This window comes from Rhinoraja longicauda, chromosome 40 (genome assembly GCF_053455715.1).
Source record: "Rhinoraja longicauda isolate Sanriku21f chromosome 40, sRhiLon1.1, whole genome shotgun sequence".
Classification (NCBI taxonomy): Eukaryota; Metazoa; Chordata; class Chondrichthyes; order Rajiformes; family Arhynchobatidae; genus Rhinoraja; species Rhinoraja longicauda.
This window is the reverse complement of record NC_135992.1, coordinates 10343303-10364766: the sequence shown is the minus strand read 5'-3', so window position 1 is coordinate 10364766 and position 21464 is coordinate 10343303. Positions and strand designations below refer to the sequence as shown.

The 21464-nt window shown below is 43.2% G+C and overlaps 3 protein-coding genes across 4 annotated transcripts in view; all 3 read left to right on the top strand.

Annotated features, from left to right (window-relative positions):
- Nucleotides 1-3104, top strand: part of LOC144611525 (sterol regulatory element-binding protein 2-like) — a 36824-nt gene extending 33720 nt beyond the window's left edge. The window contains exons 19-20 of one of the 2 annotated variants that reach the window (XM_078430663.1): nucleotides 1013-1261; nucleotides 1654-3104. In XM_078430663.1, the coding sequence (XP_078286789.1) occupies nucleotides 1013-1233 (221 nt within the window). In that variant the 3' untranslated portion in view covers nucleotides 1234-1261; nucleotides 1654-3104. Of the gene's footprint in view, nucleotides 1-1012 lie in introns of both variants that reach the window. The other variant, XM_078430662.1, reaches the window with a different exon arrangement.
- A 1932-nt stretch (nucleotides 3105-5036) lies between these two features.
- On the top strand, nucleotides 5037-5459 carry LOC144611519 (profilin-3-like). The gene has a single exon (XM_078430655.1). It carries the CDS (start codon nucleotides 5046-5048, stop codon nucleotides 5457-5459), a length of 414 nt encoding a protein of 137 aa, XP_078286781.1. The 5' UTR covers nucleotides 5037-5045.
- Nucleotides 5460-9096: 3637 nt separating this feature from the next.
- On the top strand, nucleotides 9097-18410 carry nol12 (nucleolar protein 12). Its single transcript, XM_078430387.1, has 6 exons — nucleotides 9097-9212; nucleotides 12688-12793; nucleotides 13551-13599; nucleotides 14347-14495; nucleotides 15862-15977; nucleotides 17204-18410. Exons 1-6 carry the CDS (start codon nucleotides 9139-9141, stop codon nucleotides 17352-17354), a joined length of 645 nt encoding a protein of 214 aa, XP_078286513.1. The 5' UTR covers nucleotides 9097-9138; the 3' UTR covers nucleotides 17355-18410.
- The last annotated feature ends 3054 nt before the right edge of the window (nucleotides 18411-21464 follow it).

The following is a 21464-nucleotide window of genomic DNA, read 5'->3' as shown; positions in this document are numbered from 1 at the left end:
AGAACTCAATATTGAATTCTCCAACTTTAGATAACTTGCTCCTTCATTCTGTTTGTATGAGACCTAGCCATTTCTGCCTGCCAACCTTTTATCTTTTCCATTTTGTTTTGTATAGTCAGATTATACAACATTGCAACAGCTAAAGAAGTTTATCTCCTCCATTATTTCACTCTTATCAGAGAAATGACCTTTGTCCCTCCTTTACCCTCTCTGCTGCCGAGACCAACTTGTTTCTTTCGTTCTCGGTTCTAATGAAGGGTTCCGGATCTGAAACTTTAACTGATTCTCTTTCCACAGATGCTGTGTGTCCTGCTGAGTTTTTTCTGCATTATCTGTTTTTATTTTGGATTTCCAGCTTCTGCAGTTCTCTTTTGGTCCATAGTTAGTCGACCTATTTCTATCATCTTCTTCAATCAGCAGTATCACTTCAACAATCTTCCAGTTCTGTGTAGCCAAAGAACTTTTGAAAGATTTGGTCAAATCCTTGCATCTTTTAAGAGCCAAGGTCAAATCTTATTTATCCACTCTTTAAAAATGTTAAACCCCTTAACCTGTCCTTGTACTTTGTTTATCATTTTCAAAACTTTACATTCATTCTCCTTAATGTGATTGCACTGTCGGTGTTTGTTTTATTTTGGGAAACAACTCGATTTCAAGAAAATAATAGTGGTGGATCGTTCCGCTTGCTGATCCTTCGTAGATATTTATTTTTTAATTCTGGCCTGTGCAGCGCAACATGAAGTAGATGTACTTCTCATGTGCAACTTTAGGATTCCAATAAATGCTCACCTCCCACACGAAGGTGAGGTGAAGGCAGGAACGGGGTACTGATTGAGAATGATCAGCCATGATCACATTGAATGGCGGTGCTGGCTCGAAGGGCTGAATGGCCTACTCCTGCACCTATTGTCTATTGTCTATTGTCTATTGAAGGGCCGAATGGCCTCCTCCTGCATCTATTGTCTATTGAAACAAGGCTGTGAAATTTATTTGTACTTTTTTTTTAAATTAGGTGACTTGGACGCTCTGCCCGGCCAGAGGGAGAAAGCGACAGCGATACTCCTGGCGTGCCGCCACCTTCCCCTCTCGTTTCTTTCCTCTCCGGGTCAGAGAGCGGTCATGCTTGCCGAGGCCGCACGCACGCTGGAGAAACTCGGGGACAAGCGGTCACTCAGCGACTGCCAGCAGGTTATCATGAAACTGGGCAGTGGCACCACAATCGCAGCAAGCTGAAGGATACGAGGCCAGACCGCAGCTTACGGTAGATGCCTTGTATCTTCAGATTAAATCCTACCCTAATGTCCTCATCAAAGAGTGGAGGTCCCCCCCCCCCCCCCCCCTGTGGGTGTTTGTGAGTAATCTCCTCCAAGAAATGGTTATTTGGCAAATTCATTAAAATACTTTTAATAGTTTTGTTATTTAAACCAACATTGGAATTGGAACATAAAGTTCCCACTCATCTGAAATTCCAAGTAATTTCTTAAATTGATACATCCTCACAATCTTAGCTTTTGAACTATGGGAATGTAAGTTATTCTGTATGTATTTGTAAAAGATCTTTTTTGTTTAAGATTTTATATGTGAAGTTACAGCAATTTTGTTTTATAAAATCAAGAAGCCATCAATAATCAAGAAACCCTTTCCCTTTTATAGAACTACTTTCTGTCCATATAAACCTAGAGGGCGCAAAGTGCTAGAGTAACTCAGCGGGTCAGGCAGCATCTCTGGAGAACATGGATAGGTGACGTTTCCGGTTGGGTACCTGCAAGGATCTTTGTGTCCTTTTGTGTAAACCAGAATCTGCAGTTCTTTGTTTCTACATATAAACCTAGAGTTTCATGTGATTGACCCCTCAAACCCACTTACACTCTCGACCATGGTGGGCTTTCCTTGTGATTTAGTCACAACTTTTGTGCCCGTGGTGTTGAAATATTTAACACCATTTAAAGCTGGTATGTTGGGTGAAAGTGTTTGTTTTTACAGTGTTGGCTCCCTGTCATCAGTGTTGTCCTTAGTTGGTCAATTCACCTGTTGAGCAGACTTCGTTTGATAGTTTTTTATCGTAACTATTTTCATTGTAACAACCTGTTCCTGCCCAAGCTCCACTTCCAAGTCACCTTAAAAGCAGACTGGTGCTGTTGCTATCCCAACCTGCAGGATATTCCCAATCCGTTTCAGTTTCAAAGACATTTGCTCGACTGCAATTGTAGTATTAGTTGGACCGTGCAGAAAATTGTCTTGTCCATAGTCATCAAATAAATGACAAAGCTTGTAACCGATGCAAATCTACTCGTTAATCATATCATATATATACAGCCGGAAACAGGCCTTTTCGGCCCACCAAGTCCGTGCCGCCCAGCGATCCCCGTACATTAACACTATCCTACACCCACTAGGGACAATTTTTACATTTACCCAGCCAATTAACCTACATACCTGTACGTCTTTGGAGTGTGGGAGGAAACCGAAGATCTCGGAGAAAACCCAGCAGGTCACGGGGAGAACGTACAAACTCCTTACAGTGCAGCACCCGTAGTCAGGATTGAATCTGAGTCTCCGGCGCTGCATTCGCTGCATTCGCTGTAAAGCAGCAACTCTACCGCTGCGCTACCGTTCTATTATACGCTTTAAATAGTGACTGAGTCACAACTGATGGTGTAAAGTAATGGTATAAATCACAGGTCAGCTGGTTTTAAATCTTTTGGTTCATTGTGTCTTTTAAAAAAATAACTCGAGCATAAAATGAATATTGCCATAAAAATGTGTTGTAAAGGACTTGTCATGCAAGAATGTTACCTGTTTTATCTAAGATAGCAACAAAGAAGATTATTTGCTACCACAATTTATGAAAATGTACAGTGGAGCTATCTTAATTTTTTATAAACATACACAGGAATGATGCATTAGCTGGGTATAGTGCTGCAGGCTGCTCAGATTCATTAGGCTTTTGGCTCATCTGTAAATATTTAAGTGAAAGCCTCTGTCATTTCTCTTCTGAGTTGGGTATGTAATGATATTTTTGTTTCAGTAATAATTGGTGTTTTATTTAAATAAGCAATGTAATCGATGCTTAGGAAGATCTAAAGGCATTTTATGCTAAAATAATAAAATACTTTTGTGCTGAATTGTTTATTTGCCTGGCGTGTTTATTGTATGACTGAAACAATAAATATTTTGTGGTATTTGCTCGTTAATCCAGGATTGTCATCTTCTCAAATACCCAGCTCTCGACCCAACCAGTCTGTCCTTCACCCTATTCCAAATAATTATCTTCCTATGTGTCTGGTGATCTTCATTTCCACTTCTCTCAAGCATCAAGGAATGCTGGAGAGTTGATGGCAGAATGTCAAATCTCTTGGATTTTCCGTAACACAAAAGCAGTCATATTTGAGAGGAAGTCAAAAAATGCCATTTAAGATTGAGCATTCAATTCTTAGTTCACAACTCAAAACCTTCCAAATGTAATGTTAAAGACATTGCTGGCATTTATACAATCCAAAGACTTGCGGGTTTATAAAATTGTCCCGAATGTGCACAGAGTGGGTGAAAATGAAAATAACATCGAACTAGTGTGAACAGGAGATGAATGAAAAAGCTACCTGGCATGTTTCCAATGCTTTCTAATTTTACTTTACCGAATCACAGAATGATTACAGCAGGAAGGAGGCAATTGGGCCCATCATGGTTGTACCAACTCAATGCAAGACCAATCAAGCTAATCACACTCCTCTGTTCTCCTCCAACAACCCCCAAATACCTTTCCTTGAGTGTACTTATCCACTCCCTTTGAAAGATATCTCTCCCTCTACTGGCACTGCATTCCAAATCCTAATTGGTGTGCAAAATTCCCTTCCCCATCTAGTAGGAACTGTTTCTATCTTCCTTTCATTGTAGTCATAGTCATACTGCACGAAAACAAGTCCATCAGTCCAACTCATCCATGCCGACCAAGATATCCATCTACGTTAGTCCCATTTGGTTGTGTTTCACCTATATCCTTCAAAACCTTTCCTATCCATGTACCTGTCCAAATGTCTTTTAAATATTGTTATAGTAACTGCTGCAACCACTTTCTATGGCAGCTTGTTCCATGATCGAACCACACTTTTAAATTTTAAATCCTCTGTCTAATCAGCTTTCTCTGTTCTAAGGAGAATCACCCTGGCTACTCCAGTGAATATACATGAATAAACTGCTTTATCTCTGGAAACATGATATCTTTTCTGCACCCTCTCAAAAGCCTTCACATTTTCCCTAAAGTATGGACACAATGCTCTTATTGTGGCCAAGCCAAAATTTTATAAATGTTCAATTGTGACTTTCTTACTCTTATACTATATCTAGGGTTAAGGACTAACTGTGTGTGCTTTTTCAGCCAATTTTCTCAATCTGCCCTGCCACTTTCAATGAACTATGAACACAATTCCCCTAGATCTGTTTATAATGTGTCTTCAATAATGGCTTTAGACTTTAGAGATACAGCACAGAAACAACCTCAACTTCTTAACAATCTCAGCTACTTCATATGATAGCAAATCCAACATTCTACTCTTGGGGGGAGGGTTGGGGTGGGGAGGAAACGTTCCCCTAAATTCAGATTTACCGGTGATTGTCTGATAGTTAAAACCTCTGACTTTTTCCTCCCGCTACAAATAGTAACATTTTCTTATACATTTACTCTTTCAAATCCTTCATGATCTTAAGTGAGTTAACCCGACTCATTCTGATGTTGATTAATATTGAGCAACAATTACAAATATGTAGATAATTATTATAATTTATTCATTCATAAGTTGTTCTAAATACAAAACTTGTAAATAAATTGGACCAAATTTATTATTTGTCACAGCACCAGTGAGAAATCTTGATGTATATGAAGAGATGATGTCATTTTCAGTGTCACAAAAATTGCTATTTTGATGTCATAATGATTCATCATTTTACATAATTGTTATCTTTTGAGTACTGTTATATTAATGATCTGCTGTTGGTAAGACATCGTGACGGAGAGTTGTACTTGAACCGAATTGTCAATTGAGGAGAAGATGTCAGACTGGAAGAACTACATCAACAGCATCCTGAAGGATAAGAACGTGGAAGACGTTGCCATTGTGGGCCACGCCAACAACAAGGCCGTCTGGGCTTCCAAGCCCGGTGGTATACTGGCTGCCATCTCCCCTCAAGAGGTCAGCATGTTAATTGGGCAGGACCGCAAGGCTTTCTTGCAAACGGGCATCACCATCGGAGGGAAGAAATGCTCTGTCATCAGGGACAACCTGCTGGTCAACAACGATGGAGTGATGGACGTGCGGATGAAAGGCGGACAATGCAAGAGCATCTGCATCGGCAAAACCATCAAGACCATGGTGTTTGTAATGGGCAAGAGAGGGGTCCACGGTGGAGTCCTCAACAAGAAGGTCCATGAGATGGCCAACTATCTGAAGCAGAAGGGCATCTAAAAGAGAAAGGGTCGCTGGGATTATTCTTTGACCATACGAATTTTTAAGTTAATAATAAAGTCTACTTGAATAATCTTGACTTTCTCAGGTTTTAATTTTCAGATATTAAACCTGCTTCAGTCGCAAACATTCTTCCAACCTTGAGTGTTGGTGAATGGAACATGTTTCCGTGGGTTCAGATCAGAAGCAGATATTAGGACGTTCTTTCTTTGCAAAAAAAAAGAGAGTAATACTTAATGTGAGGAATGCGAGGCATTTCATTTTTGAAAACATTGACAGGATTGTACTCTATGGGTGCTATCTGTGCAGAGTTTGTACTGTGACTGGGTTTTCTCCCACATTCGAAAGACGTGCAGGTTTGTAGGTTAATTGGCTTTGGTTAATTACCCCTGGTGTGTAGGACATAGAACTAGTGCATGGTTGATCGCTGGTCTTTGTGGGCTGAAGGGCCTGTTTCCATGTTGTATCGATAAACTAAGCTGTGGTCGCTGTTGCTATGCAACAAGATGATGCATCTCATTTGCAAGTTGCATCAATGGTAAAAGTGCTTCTTGTATATGGCTTGATTGTACCCATGTATAGTATTATCTGATGTAATTGGATAGCATGCAAACAAAATCTTTTCACTGTGTCTTCTTGGTACATAAAATCATATACAGCACGGAAACAGCCCCTTCAGCCAAACCTGTCCATGCTGACCAAAATGCCCCATTAAATGTTGTTCAGCCTCCATTCTTTCCTCTTGCATGTCTGGTTTTGTCCTACTTCACATCCCTTGTTGCTGACGCATTAAGATCTGGAATTCCTTCCCCTAAATCTCTTACCCTTAAAGATTGCTGCTTTGATCACATTTTGTATTGCTATCAAATTTTGTCCGTCTTGTGCAGAAACATTGTATACTTTGATTTATGAAAGCAAAATATCTAAAGTTTCTCCACAAGAGTATCATTGGGACAATATTTTATAGTGTTAGGTTACTTTTTGAAAGTTATCACTGAAAGTGTTCTGGGCAAAGCTTCATGATATCATAAATCTATTTAAATAAAGCCGTTCATTTTGTGACATCTAATTTTCAGAAATTCAGTTGCTATAAATTCAGTTGGGCGGCATGGTAGCGCAGCGGTAGAGTTGCTGCTTTACAGCGAATGCAGCGCCGGAGACTCAGGTTCGATCCTGACTACGGGTGCTGCACTGTAAGGAGTTTGTACGTTCTCCCTGTGACCTGCGTGGGTTTTCTCCGAGATCTTCGGTTTCCTCCCACACTCCAAAGACGTACAGGTATGTAGGTTAATTGGCTGGGTAAATGTAAAAATTGTCCCTAGTGGGTGTAGGATAGTGTTAATGTACGGGGATCGCTGGGCGGCACGGACTTGGAGGGCCGAAAAGGCCTGTTTCCGGCTGTATATATATGATGATATGATGATAAATGCAACAAATAATCATCATTATGCTCCAATTTCTAAATTAACATAATTAGCAGATAAACCAAATTGAATAACGAAATAACTCAATATTCCATTTAAAACACCGTAAAGATGTATTTTTAAGAAAATTGACAAATGATTTTACACAATAACTTAGGGGGAATTACACAAAGTTTGAGCGGAGGAAAATTATACCTAGATAATAGCTGGGGATTTTAATTATTGCAGGGTGACGGTGGCTCAGATGGTAGGGCTGCTGCCTCACAGTGCAAGAGACCCAGGTTTGATCTGACCTTGCTGTCTCTGCAAAGTTTGCACATTCTCTCTGTGACCATATGGATTTGCTTCAATTGCTCCAGTTGCTCCAGTCTCCACCCACATCCCAAAGACATGTGGGTTTATAGGTTAATTGTCCTCTGTAAATTTGTCCCTAACATGTGTAGGGAGTGGATGCCGAAGAGAGATAACATACAACTATTGTTAACGGATGATTAAGGGTCTGTTTCCGTGCTGTATTTCTAAAGTAAACTAAACTACTTTGTAGGCAGGAAGTGCAGAGTTGCTGACACTGGGCTGATAGAATATAAAAGATATAAACGTCTCAATTATTAAGATGTGTTCAGGATTGTTTTTAATCCATTACATTTCAAATATAACGAAAGAATGGGCAGTTATAGATTTAATGGGAGGGAATAATTCTGAGCAGGCAAAAGGAATAGCAGATTGAGAGGATTTCAAAAAAGAAATCATAATTTAGTTAGATACGTTAATGGATCTACACTCTTTAAAATACTCCAATTATCTTGACATCAGAAGTCTATAAGGTTTAAGAAGGTGAGATTTAGTCCATTCAGCCCCTAAAGCCTGCCTCGTCATTCAATATGATCATATCTGAACTGCCCTGGTTATCAGTGGCAAGTCAGTGGGAACCACAGAATGCCTTATCACTTACCCTTGCCAATCAACGACACTCCAATTCCCACCCCAGAACGATCCACTCAACATAGAAAGTAGGTGCAGGAGTAGGCCATTCGGCCCTTCGAGCCTGCACCGCCATTCAATATGATCATGGCTGATCATCCAACTCAGTATCCTGTACCTGCCTTCTCTCCATACCCCCTGATCCCTTTAGCCACAAGGGCCACATCTAACTCCCTCTTAAATATAGCCAATGAACTGGCCTCAACTACCTTCTGTGGCAGAGAATTCCACAGACTCACCACTAACTGTGTGAAGAAATGTTTTCTCATCTCGGTCCTAAAAGACTTCCCCCTTATCCTTAAGCTGTGACCCCTGGTTCTGGACTTCCCCAACATCGGGAACAATCTTCCCGCATCTAGCCTGTCCAACCCCTTAAGAATTTTATATGTTTCTATAAGATCCCCCCTCAATCTTCTAAATTCCAGCGAGTACAAGCCGAGTCTATCCAGTCTTTCTTCATATGAAAGTCCTGCCATCCCAGGAATCAATCTGATGAACTTTCTCTGTACTCCCTCTATGGCAAGAATGTCTTTCCTCAGATTAGGAGACCAAAACTGTACGAATAAATATATTGATTTTCACCATCTGTTTTGGCAATCTCTCAGTTGCCAAACATTTTAACTCCTCTTCCATTCCCATACTGACCTTTCTATCTTGGGCCTCCTCCATTGTCAGAGTGAGGCCAAACGCAATTTGGTTTGGTCATATTTCGCTTGGGCAGCTGACAACCAGCAGTATGAATATTGATTTCTCTAACTTCAAGTAACCCTTGCATCCCCTCTCTCATCCCATCCCTCACCCTAGTAGTCCTATTGGTTTCACTGTTGCCCTGCTTAGTTTCACTGTTTGTATTCACTAGTTGTCACGTTCTCCATAACCAACAATGGACCATTGTGGGCTCCACCTTTGCTTGATCATCATTGCTGGCTTTGATTTCTCCCTTTGCATACCTTTTATTCATTTGCTCTTTGTACCTTTTCCCTCCCCCCCCCCCCACCGATTCTCAGTGTGACTAAGGGTCTCGGATCCGAAACATCACCTGTTCCTCTTCGCCAGGGATGCTGGCCTGACCCGCTGAGTTACTCCCAGCATTTTGTGTCCTATCTGTGATGGAGAGCCAGTTCCATCTGCAGTTCCTTCCTGCAACCGGTGAGGGAAGTGGAACGTTTGTGCGGGGAGCTGCCAGGCCCGGGAAGGTTTTGACCGTTGCTCATAGCAACGGCCGCCGGGGGGGAAAGGAAGGGCAGGGCACAGCGCGGCGCGTGAGGCGGGCGATGGCGCGGAGGAATGGCGGCGGCGGCCGGCGCCGGGAGCGCTGCGTGCTCACCTTCAGTGAGGACGATAGGAGGTGAGCTCCGGGGAAGGGAGGAGGGTCGTGGGTGGAAGGCGAGCCGGGGGGGTTGGAAGGCGAGCCGGGGGGGGGGGGGTGGAAGGCGAGCCGGGGGGGGGGGGGTGGAAGGCGAGCCGGGGGGGGGGGGGGTGGAAGGCGAGCCGGGGGGGGGGAACCGAGATCCCCGGTTCACAGCCGAGCCCTTCGCCGTCTGTACGGAGTTTGTACGTTCTCCCCGTGACCTGCGTGGGTTTTCTCCGAGATCTTCGGTTTCCTCCCACACTCCAAAGACGTGCAGGTTTGTAGGTTAATTGACTGGGTAAATGTAAAAATTGTCCCGAGTGGGGTGTAGGATAGTGTTAGTGTGCGGGGATCGCTGGGCGGCGCGGACCCGGTGGGCCGAAGGGCCTGTTTCTGCGCTGTATCTCTAAAAAAATCTTTTAAAAATACAATACAATACAATTTATCTTTATTGTCATTGTACAGGGGTACAACGAGATTGGGAATGCGCCTTCCATACGATGCAATAAATTAATTAGCTAATCAGTTTAAATTTATACAACCCAGTGAAACAAAATTAGAAACTGTTTTAAAACAGTATAAAGTTCAAGTACTCTCCTGAGATGCTGCCTGACCTGCTAAGTTACTCCAGCATTTTGTGAATAAAGTTCAAGTAGGTATGTGCCGGTTCACTGCGATGTGACCATCCGGCTCAGCAGGACCGCAGCTGTGGCCCTGGGGGTGAAGCTGTTCCTGAGTCTGGAGGTGCGGACGTAGAAGGCCTTGTGGCGTCTGCCCGATGGTAGAATTTCGAACAGACTGTTGCAGGGGTGTGAGGAGTCTTTGTGAATGCTGGTGGCTGTTCTGAGGCGTCGTGTGTTGTAGATGTCCTCCAAGGCTGGTAGCTGTGTTCCGATAGTCTTCTGAGCTCTATGGACTACCACATCTGCGGTTCCTTCCTACACAGTGGATGTTGAAGTCCCAAGATAGACAAAATGCTGGAGTACTCCATTGTGAATGGCCGTCAGAACCGTCCAGCAAGTGATACAGGCCCTTCAGCCAGTCCAGTTTGTACTTGTCCATCACTGTTTCAAAGGCCTTTTATTGTCACGTGTACCAATTAAGGTACAGTGATATACAAATTCCCTTCTGTATAGGTAGACACAAAATGCTGGAGTAACTCAGCGGGTCAGGCAGCATCTCAGGAGAGAAGGAATGGGTGACGTTTCAATAGACAATAGGTGCAGGAGGAGGCCATTCGGCCCTTCGAGCCAGCACCGCCATTCAATGTGATCATGGCTGATCATTCTCAATCAGAATTTCGGGTCGAGACCCGTCTTCAGACTGAAGAACTTCTGTATATCCTGACTATATTCCCTTCTGTATATCCTGTCGCTGTCAAGAGTGTTTCATTGTCAAATGTCCTAGCCAGAGCAATGAAATTCCTACATGCAGCAGCACAACTGAATATGTAAACTTAGTACACTGTAAGCAATATAATAAATGAGAGAACACACAGAATAGAATATGTAAACATAGTACACTGTGAACAATATAATAAACACGAGATCCCATAGCGGCCTGTGGGCTTGCTTTACATTTGTCCACGACGCATTTTGAAATAGTGACTTTAAAAGTGCTGGAAGAAAACACTCAATTAGCTCAGTAGCAGCTAAAGGGGAGAAATATAATGCCTTACCACTTGACCTATCGATTCTATCCTGGATTTCAGTCCAATCCCATTGGTTCTTTTCCCCACTTAATTTCCTAGTAGTCAATTCTCAATATCCCTCTAGTCTTTGACATTTCCAGCCTCGGAAAAAGACTTGGGCTATTTGCCCTATCTATGTCTCAATTTTATATACACACTAGACCAAGTGGACCCGTTGGGCCCAAACCTCTCCTGCATTGGTGCAGCACCCTCCCTCCCTCCTCCTCCCTCCCCATCCCTCCCCCCCTCCCTCCTCGCCCCTCTCCACCCCCCTCCCTCCCTCGGAGATAGATTTAAACTTTAAAACGTGAATAACTTTTAAAACATAACACCGATTTCAATGAAACTTCTTCCATTGGCACCAAAGGGACGATGGTGAGTAAGGTGGGCCTAAAATTGTCGTGCTATCGTGTACCGTTTTGGCTGTAGTTCAGGAACAAACAAACGAGTTTTTTGTATATAGATTACCACCATCCGATGATCTAAATTTCTCCAATCTCTCCTGGTAACTAATACCCTCTTACCCAGCACTGGGAGGTAAACCTCTTTTGCACGCTCTTCAAGGCCTCCGTATCCTTACTGTAATGAGATGATCAGAACTCTACACAATACTCTAAATGTGGCCTAGCTTCCGAGGTCAATCCCTGGCAAAAGGACCGCCAGCTCTGAGATGTTAAATCCGCAGGCTCCCGCGGTTGGAGCTCCCAAGGTCGATCCCCAGCAAGAGGCCGCCAGCTCCATGATGTTAGGCCGCAGTCCAGACGGAGATACGATAAGGAAAAAGCCGCATCTCCGTCGGGGAAAGAGATGAAAAAAGTTTCCTCCTCCATCCCCCACATAATACAAAACTAAAGATACACTAAATCAACATTTAACTACAGACTAAAAAAACAACAAAGAGAGAAAGGGACGAGACAGACTGTTGACGAGACAGCCATTGTACGGCGCCACTCGGTGGAATCTTTCCTATCCATGTACCTGTCCAGGGAGTTTCCTCATCCTGACCATCCTCAGCTGTCTCGTATTGCTCTTGCTTCATGGGCCACTTGCTGAAGAGTTGCTAATTGTTTAGGAAACATCTCTGATCGTATGATGGATGGAACTTTTTTTTGATCATTTGATTTGGACATTCACACGTGTGGATGAATGGACTCTGTCCCCCCCTCTCCACATTTCCCCTGATCATCTCTACCCCTCTCCTGTGATAATTTCACGGATGAGCATCATCTTTGTTTCCTCAGCAGTCTGATCCCGAAACTAACTTCCAAATTTCTAAATTCTACAAAAGAATAAAGCCATGGAGAAAAGACCTTTGTGCCTGCCTTTCCATGGTCTCGTCAGTACTAGAATGTTCAAATCCAAAGCCCTTGCAGAATGAGCTGTTTTCTCACAGCGCCAGAGGCCCGAGTTCAATCCTGACCTGAGGTGCTGTCTGAGCGGAGTTTTCACGTTCTCCCTGGGACCGCGTGGGTTTCCTCCGGTGCTCCGGTTTCCAACCACATCTCAAAGATGTGCAGGTTTGTGGGTTAATTGGCCTCTTATAAATTGCCCCTAGTGTGCACGACGTGGATGTGAAACTGGAATAACATACTGTATGAACAGGTAGGTAGGAGATAGACGGTGTGTAGATTCTGTTGGCCGAAGGGCATGTTTCCATTCTGGTTCTACAAACTAAACTAAGCTGAAACAGGCTCTATACAGTGCTGCTTTACGCATTTGCAAATTTGTTTCAATTTTTAGACCCTTGTTTTTAAAAAAATCATTTTCCATTTTGTTTTGCAGGGAGTTTCTGACTGGCTTTCACAAGCGGAAGGTGGAAAGAAGAAAGAAGGCTTTGGATGAAATTAAAACAAAACTGAAGGAGGAACAAAAACGTGTGAAGGAGGAGGTGAGAGACATTGATTAGCACTGGGCAGGGCACAAGTGCCCAAGAACAGAGATGTTGAACAATTTGGTTTAACGTTCCCCTTCGATGCATTCTTTTCAATCCTGTGGCCAACATGTAATAATATAAATACTTCGGAATCAAGTAGTATTGTTTTAATGCTGAAGCTGCAGTGCTTAACCAAAATCTGACACTGATTCACACAAATAAATATTGGCCAAGAATTTGTGGTCAGCAGCAAGGCAGACCCACTGAGAAACTATCACTGGCTTCTCTCGCCGCTCTCCCATGCCTGTGAATTCCCGCTGGTTTAACCCACCCAATGTGCATTTCTTCCCTCCTGGCCGGATTAAACTTTACCCCCTCTTCCCCCCCCCCCCCCCTTCGGTTATAGCAGACACCCCCCACTCCCTGGTTCGTTGTTGCCAGGGTTTATACTGTATGACCCAAATCCACCAAGTTTGTTTAAAGAAGAAAATCCAGAGTTTGGCCCCAGGATGCTGAATGCATGGCGGCCACTGATGAAAAACATAGAACAATAGGAGCAGGAGTAGGCCATTCGGCCCTTCAAGCCAGCACCGCCACTCAATATGATCATGGCTGATCATCTAAAATCACTACCCCGATCCTGCTTTTTCCCCATATTCCTTGATTCCTTTAGCCCTAAGAGTTAAATCTAATTCTCTCTCGAAGCAGTGAAGGTTGGGGATTTACAATGAAACTATGCTGCAGTATTTCCTAATCATTTTTTGATTTGCAGAGACGCAAAGAATATGTGAAGATGTTCAAAGAAAGGCAAGACGCATTGGGTAACTTGCATCTTTTAATCAAACTAGCTGCAGATTTTATTTATTCTTGAACTGGGCAGCCATTTTTATTTTGTGTTTGATACACACAAAAAGCTGGAATAATTCAGTGGGTCATGCAGTATCTCTGGAGAAAAGGAATAGGTGATGTTTTAAGTCGAGACCCTACTTCAGACTGGTCTACCTTAGAGTATTAGTCAAACAGCACCGAAACAGCCCTTCGGACCCGAAACGTCACCTGTTCCTTTTCTCCGGAGATGTTGCCTGACTCGTTGAGTTACTCCAGCTTTTTGTATCTATCTTCAGTTCCTACCTAGGCATTTATTTTGCTCCTGTGTAAAGCTTGGGATATTTTACCAGGTTTAAGACACTATATAAATGTAAATGCAGATTTTGGATATTAATGTCCTAAATGTGCTGATTCTAGTTAGGTGCTCTCCGTTCATCTCATTCTCGGGGTACAGTACTTCAAATTGATGACACTGTTTCGTAGATACATAGACAATAGGTGCAGGACAATATTGACAATAGGTGCCATTCGGTCATTCAATGAGATCATGGCTGATCGTCCGCAATCAGTACCCCGTATCTGCCTTCTCCCCATACCACCTAACTCCGCTAGCCCTACGAACTCGCCCTAACTCTCTTTAGAGTGCATCCAGTGAATCGGCAGAGAATTCTGAGGCAGAGAATTCCACAAATTCACCACTCTCTGTGTGAAAAAGTTTTTCCTCGTGTTGTTTTCTGCAGAGGAAGCTGACGAGTTGGATCAACTGACGACGTCCAGGAGTGAGTACGTTCAGTACGATCATCCAAATCACACGGTCACCGTGACAACAATCAGCAACATAGATCTGGGTTTGGGCCGCACCAACCTGTTCATCGATGGTGCCAATCAGGTGACTAAATAATTGAAACTGACGCCTGGCAAAGGCAAGATAATATTGCCTGCATGGCAACAATAGTTTAGAAAACATATTGAGTACTTTGGCAAAAATGGATAATTCATCACTTTCGTCACCATGGCATTTGCTGCCATCGTGATGTTGGTTTTAATGAAGAGTGCTCATCTGACACTGTCCAGGACTGGAATTATTCCTTGCTGGTGTTTCTCTTCATTTCCCTGGTCCACTGGTAGAGTTGTGATCTTGCTCTGGTCCATTGTATCAGTTTTAGAGGATGGATAATTTCCTCCCATATACCAAAGACATGTGGGTTGGTAGGTTAATAGACCTCTGTAAATTCCCCTTAGTGTGTAAGTGGTAGAATCTGGAGATAGTGGGTAGGGAATGTGAAGGTTTAAAATGGGATACGTCTAAGTAGATGCTTGATCTTCAGTGCTGCCTTGCTGGGCCAAAGGACCATTTTCTGTGCGATATAACTCTATAAGAACTGTTAAATCTAAGTATGTATAGTAAACGTGGAGGCTCGGTGTGTGGACAGAGAATGTTTGTTTATTCACTCTTCCAGAAGAACTTTGATTTTAGATATTCTGTGTGCATAAACACCTTGCATTTACTTAACACATCTCACGTAGTAAAATGGCCCAGGGCACTTTCCAGAGGTGACATCAAACAAAATCTGATGTTGGGAGATGAATGACTCCAGGTTTAGTGGAAGAAGTAGGTTTTTTTAAAAAAGAGTGAAATAGAGCTTCAGTGAGGAAATGGATGTCAGGGTGGCCGAGTGCTCTAAGGCACCAGACTCAAGGAGTCAGTTCCTTCCGTTGCGCGGGTGTTCTTTGATTAGTATGGGTGCCAAGGGTTATGGGGAGAAGGCAGGAGAATGGGGTTAGGAGGGAGAGATAGATCAGTCATGATTGAATGGCGAGTAGGCTTGATGGGCCGAATGGTCTAATTCTGCTCCTATCATCAGCTCCTATTATGACCATGTGAAATTATAGAGCATTGAGATCTACTTCTCCAACTTCTAAGATGCTCCTAATGCTCAATGTTTTTGTCATAGCTGCTTTTGTAGATTGGTATCAAATTTTGATAACTTGCTACGTTCTTTAGTTCTATATTATTCCAGAATTGTTATAAGAAGTTATTTTTTATGCTCTGCATGCTATAATCTGCTTCAAATTTTGTTTGGAAATTAACTTGGTCTGAGCAGCTACTTCATTCTACGAGTTCAGAACTGAAGAATGTACAGTGTCGGAGGTTCTGATTTGTCCTAAGTTGCAAAGGACGCTGCTTGTTGGGGCCGATGTCATTGTGCTTGTGCTGCTACTTGTGTGAAAGTGGATTTCTTTTCTTACTTTAGGAGTCGGCAGAAGTTGAGGAAAAGCAGGTAGCAGAGAACGGTGAGGAAGAGGAAATGCCTGTGAAAAGTGACAATCCATTACCGAGGAAACGAACTGAACCCATTATGTCTGCAAAGTAAGTGGAATATTATGGGATTTTATCAGTTTGGAAACTTTTACAAGATTTAGCGGTCAGGTGCATCTGGACTGAATCTGTGATATCCTTGAAATGGAGGATTCATTGATGGTCCACCACCTAAGCAGATATCACAGATTTGGTCTTTTCATGCCTCGCAGTGTCATGGGTCAAATTGCCCAGCAAGTCTGTCAAACCCCCAGCACCGTTTGACAGGCTAGGCCTCTGGCAAACTCCATCACTCATCCATGCATGGGATATCAATATCATATCAATATATAATACCACACATATCAATGCACGGGACAGGCTGTGTGAACTGCCGTGGCGTGCGCCGTGGGTTCCTCTCTGGTGAATGACAGGGAAATGCTTGGGAAATGTTTATTACTGTTCCTTTTTGGGATATAGAGCACCTCGTTCCTCTCATCACACAGCTGAGAAATATCACGTCAATCTCACGGGAGGAAAGTATAGCTTAAGGTTAACGCAGGTTGTAAGTTTGTTTTATGTTGTTTTTATATGGATGCACTATTATAAAATGCATCACTATCCACCCCTCACCAAAAGGTCGAGGCTTGCACTGTTTTCCTTCTCGGGCTCCTTTTCTGAGTTGACTGGGTCGGAGGCCTCTTGCCTCTGTGGCCTGGGGGGTTGTTCTAAACACATAATGGAGGGTGTAGTGGCCTGACTCTTAACCCCTTAAGCCTGTCCATCAAGTGACGAGGGGGCTGACCCAAGGAGTGGCCTGATACCCAGGGACCGCCACAAGGGTCTGATTTCCTGGCCAGCAGTTCCCTCCTCAGATGCTGATTGACCCGCTGCAGTTTCTCCCACAGTTAGTGTTTCCTATTTTATAAGACAACGAGACCAAGTGGACCCGTTGGGCCCAAACCTTTCCTGCATTGGTGCAGCACTCCCCCCCCTCCCTACCCCCCCTTCCCCTCCCCACCCATTCCATCCCCCTCACCCCCCTCCACCCCCTCCCTCCCTCCCTAGGAGATAGATTTAAGCTTTAAAATGTGAATAACTAAAAATATAACACCGATTTCAATGAAACTTCTTCCATTGGCACCAAAGGGACAACGGTGAGTAAGGTGGGCCTAGAATTGTCGCGCTATCGTGTACCGTTTTGGCTGTTGTTCAGGAACAATCAAACAAACAAACGAGAGTTTTAATATATAGATGTTCCGGACTTTGAACCAATTGCCACTCTTTTGTTTTGCTAGGATCTCTTCACTAACATCTGCGCTGCATTCAGCCAGTAAGAAAAAACAAAAAGGAAAGAAGAGTTCTCGGAAGGTCAAAACCCTCCCCAAAGGCAAAACTACAAAATCACACAGGAGGAAACAGACAGGAAAGCCAGGGAGCGAGATATGAATCTCAGAACACTTTGGGCTTTTCTACGTTCCAAATTGCAAGATGGCTGAGCAACATCAATGCTTAAATTGAGTAATCAAATCCCAGCATTTACAAATGGAGGCAGTTTGGCCCGGAAAAGGTCGACCATAGTTTGCTAGACTTGGATGTTGTCAGATCAATCCATGTAAGGACCAGTCAAAGTGTAGAAACAAGGAATTGCAGGTGCTGGTTTACAAAAATAAAGGACACAATGTGCTGGGGAAGAGTCCCAACCAGAAACGTTGCCTATCCACGTTCTCCTGAGATGCTATCTGACCCGCAGATCTGCTCCAGCGCTCTGTATTTTCTTACACACGCAAGTGTATCTGTTTTGGAACTTTTTGTTTGTAGGACTGGACTGCTCTTCATCTACAAAATTCTTTCATGTAGAGAACCACTTTCGTGACGATATTTGTGTAATCTACTAATGTGGCTTGGGCACATCTTACAGGAGACACAAGAAACTGCATATGTTGTTTACAAAAAACACAAATTGCTGGACTTGAGTTTGTAGGAGGGACTGGACCCAAAACATCACCTATCCATGTCCTGCAGAGCTGCTGCCTGTCCCGCTGAGATACTCTAGCACTTTGTGTGTTTTTTTAACATCTCAGAGGAGCTTGGATACTTCAGTTGCTTAAAGTCTGCAGTCAGTGCGGAAAGGCCATTAAGTCTTTGCTTGCTCTGCTCAGAATTACGGGTGTTCTGAGATGGATCTTGACATCCTGTGCAGGTAGTCAAATGGATCCCTTTAATATCTTTCTACCCTTTTTTTACATTGTATGTACATTTAGCACACTTTTAAAGATGGCAATTAAACCTGAGAACCTATTGCTGTGTTGGGGAGATGGATTCTGATTTCTTTATGCTCCGCCTTAAGAACTTAGAGTTTAGTTGTTGACCTGATGCTGAATGTGCAGGTTACATTGTTTGACCTGATCTGAATCATCCATTTTTTTCAAACTAAATTTTGTTTCATACATTTTGTAAACATGTTTATTGGCTTGTCAGAAATGAAGTAATATTTTTCTGTGATTGTGTCTCCTGTGACTTTATGCATTGGTGTTGCCGGTGTCAGTTGGGATAGCTTTGAAGCTGAACAGCTGTAAGGCGTCAACTATCTTCAGCTGCCTTCTGCATTCCACCTCCAATAGTTGTTCTGTTGTTCAACTGAACTTGATCTGTCTGTGACTATTTCAACAATGCGAGTTGCAGCACCGAACAAACCTATGGGATTACATTCAGCATGGAATCAGCTGCACTCGTTGCCAGCCGTTGTATTCGCATGGCAAAAATATGTGGAATTATCTTCCAGAAGGTGGTTTTGAAAGTGATAGGGGTGGATATTCCTTTCACTTCATACAGTGCTGCACCAGTACTTGCTTTGATTGCTACTGAATTCTAAGATAAACTACACACCACGCTGTGCGAAATTGCCCAAAATTATCCCTGGCACTGAATCATTAAGTACCTACAATTTTCTTTCGACGATGAGAATTACCCTCAGCCAAAAGACATTTAGTTCTTTGAATTATTAACATCAATCCTGATTGTCAAGGCCAAATAAATACCTGAAGAGCTTTTTGTTGGCAAGAATCAGTAAGTGGTGATTGTGTTTCCATTATCAATTAGCCTTTGAACATTGTAGGCCAGGAAGCGCGTTGCCGACTGACCACTGCTGTAATTAACTGGAGGGTAACTGTGCTGTTCGAGGGGCTATTTTCTGTGTTGGATGCCAAACTAACTCCTTGCCTTCTCAGTGAACTCAGATGATCCCAAGGCACTATTTAAAGGGCAGGAAGGTTCCCCTAAATTCCAGGCCAATGTTTAGGTTTGCACCACTTTTTGATAAAGGAGAAAATTATCAGTTTGCTATTTCAATGCTTTTTTTTGTGGAACCCTACCTCTTTGATTTCTATGCTATTCCCATGACAAAGATGGTCACATTTTAAAAATTCAGAATTGGCAGCAAAGTGTCTTGGATATTTCAAAGTGCAACTCTCACCTTTATAGTCCCAAATGATATGCCGCTGTTTTAGGACAAAGAAGTGTGACCTCTGTCCCATGCGGAATAGTACAATGAAGGTTTGTGCGTGTCATGTGAGCATTAAAAAAAAGCTGGGGGTGCTGAAAAAACTCAGTCAGTCAGGCCGCATCTGTGGGAAGAGAGGGAGTTAAAGTTTCAGGTGGAAAGTCATCAGAATGGGAAGGAGATTAAAGTGGCTGAATGAAGGGATGGGGACGGAGGTGTCTCTATGGTAAAACCAGGGGGGCCATTGTGTAAGAAAATAACTGCAGATGCTGGTACAAATCGAAGGTATTTATTCACAAAATGCTGGAGTAACTCAACAGGTCAGGCAGCATCTCAGGAGAGAAGGAATGGGTGACGTTTCGGGTCGAGACCCTTCTTCAGACTGATGTCAGGGGGGCGGGACAAAGGAAGGATATAGATGGAGACAGGAAGACAGTGGGAGATCTGGGAAGGGGGAGGGGAAGAGAGGGACAGAGGAACTATCTAAAGTTGGGCCATTGTGATAAGACTGCCCTCCCCATCCTTCCTGCAGCTTCATGAGATTTTCTCTCCCACCTCTGACGAAGGTTCTTCCACTTGAAACATTAACTCAATTTCTCTTCCTACAGATGCAGCCTGACCTGATGAGTATTTCTCGCATCTTCTGTCTCAACTTGCCATTTGATTGAGTTGAAAGATATGCTTTCTAATTACCGATTTATTTTCTAACATCGCTGTACAGGGTTGATGCAGTCCAGGATAGCTGGATCCAGAATTCGTTCACAGGCATTAAAGAACAGTGCTTCAGTAGCTTGATCATGTCACATCGAACGAAGGTACATTAGCAAAGTCTGCATGGTTGGCAAAATGTCAAGGAAGATTTCACGGACGTGTACAGTTATGTTTTGAGAAATCCTTTGCCAAGTTTCTTGAATGTGGAGTAATGTTTAATTGACCATTGGAAATGTCCTTCAGCAACATTGCTTTTCCAATTATGGAACTGACATTCTGGGAAAGGTCATGAAAACCTCATGGTGGTACGGCAGGAACCATTGCCATTGAACAGTGAAAGGTGCACTAAAGAAACGAGCACCATTAGACTGGATGTGTAGGAAGGAACTGCAGATGCTGGTTTACACTGAAGATAAACACAAAGTGCCGGAATAACTCAGCAGGTCAGGCAGCATCTCTGGAGAAAAGGAACCGCTGACGTTTCGGGTCGAGACCCTTCCTCATTCTGAAGAAGGGACACGACCCAAAATGTCACGTCCATGTTCTCATGAAATGCTGCCTGACCCGCAGAGTTACTCCAGCAATTTGTGTCCTTTTTCTTTTTAAGAAAATTGTTTTTGTCTTCAAGTCTTATCTAATTCTTCCAGTTTTTCCTCTTGCTTTGTTCATAGCCTCCAGCAAGTAGAAAGCCTGAAATTCCCGGAAACTTCAGGGTAGCTTAGAAGTTTGCAAATCTATAAATCAAGATTTGTTTCAAGTGCCAGTCCAGTAATATGAACACACAGTATACAATCAAAGCAATACAGCACGGAATGGGCCCATTGGCTGTCATTTACACTAATCCTATGGTAATCCCATTTTAATCACTCCACATTCTCATCACCTCCTGCCAGATTCTATCAGTCATTTACACAGTAAGGCAATGTACACTGGCCAAAGAATCCACCAACTGGCATACCACGTGATCACAGCAACATGCACACTACATTGTACAATTTTCTCACATTGAACTTCGTAATTTTGTCAGCGCCCCATATTTGCCGACTCTTTGCATACTTTGTGTTTGGTATCTTCTCTATCCTGGAACTCTGTTTGTTTGTTCCTGAACTACAGCTAAAACGGTGCACGATAGCGCGACAATTTTAGGCCCACCTTACTCACCGTTGTCCCTTTGGTGCTAATGGAAGAATTTTCATTGAAATGGGTGTTATATTTTTTAAGTTATTCACATTTTAAAGTTTAAATCTATCTCCTTGGGAGGGGGGATTTGGAGGGGAGGGGGTTGGAGGGAGGGGAGGGGGGGCAGGAGAGGCAGGAGAGAGTGCTGCGCCAATGCAGGAGAGGTT

Coding starts and splice junctions, on each gene's coding strand:
- LOC144611519 (XM_078430655.1), top strand. CDS start 5,046: ATGTCAGACTGGAAGAACTACATCAACAGCATCCTGAAGGATAAGAAC.
- nol12 (XM_078430387.1), top strand. CDS start 9,139: ATGGCGCGGAGGAATGGCGGCGGCGGCCGGCGCCGGGAGCGCTGCGTG. Junction 9,213..12,687: donor TTCAGTGAGGACGATAGGAG/GTGAGCTCCGGG, acceptor TTTGTTTTGCAG/GGAGTTTCTGACTGGCTTTC. Junction 13,600..14,346: donor AGAAAGGCAAGACGCATTGG/GTAACTTGCATC, acceptor TGTTTTCTGCAG/AGGAAGCTGACGAGTTGGAT.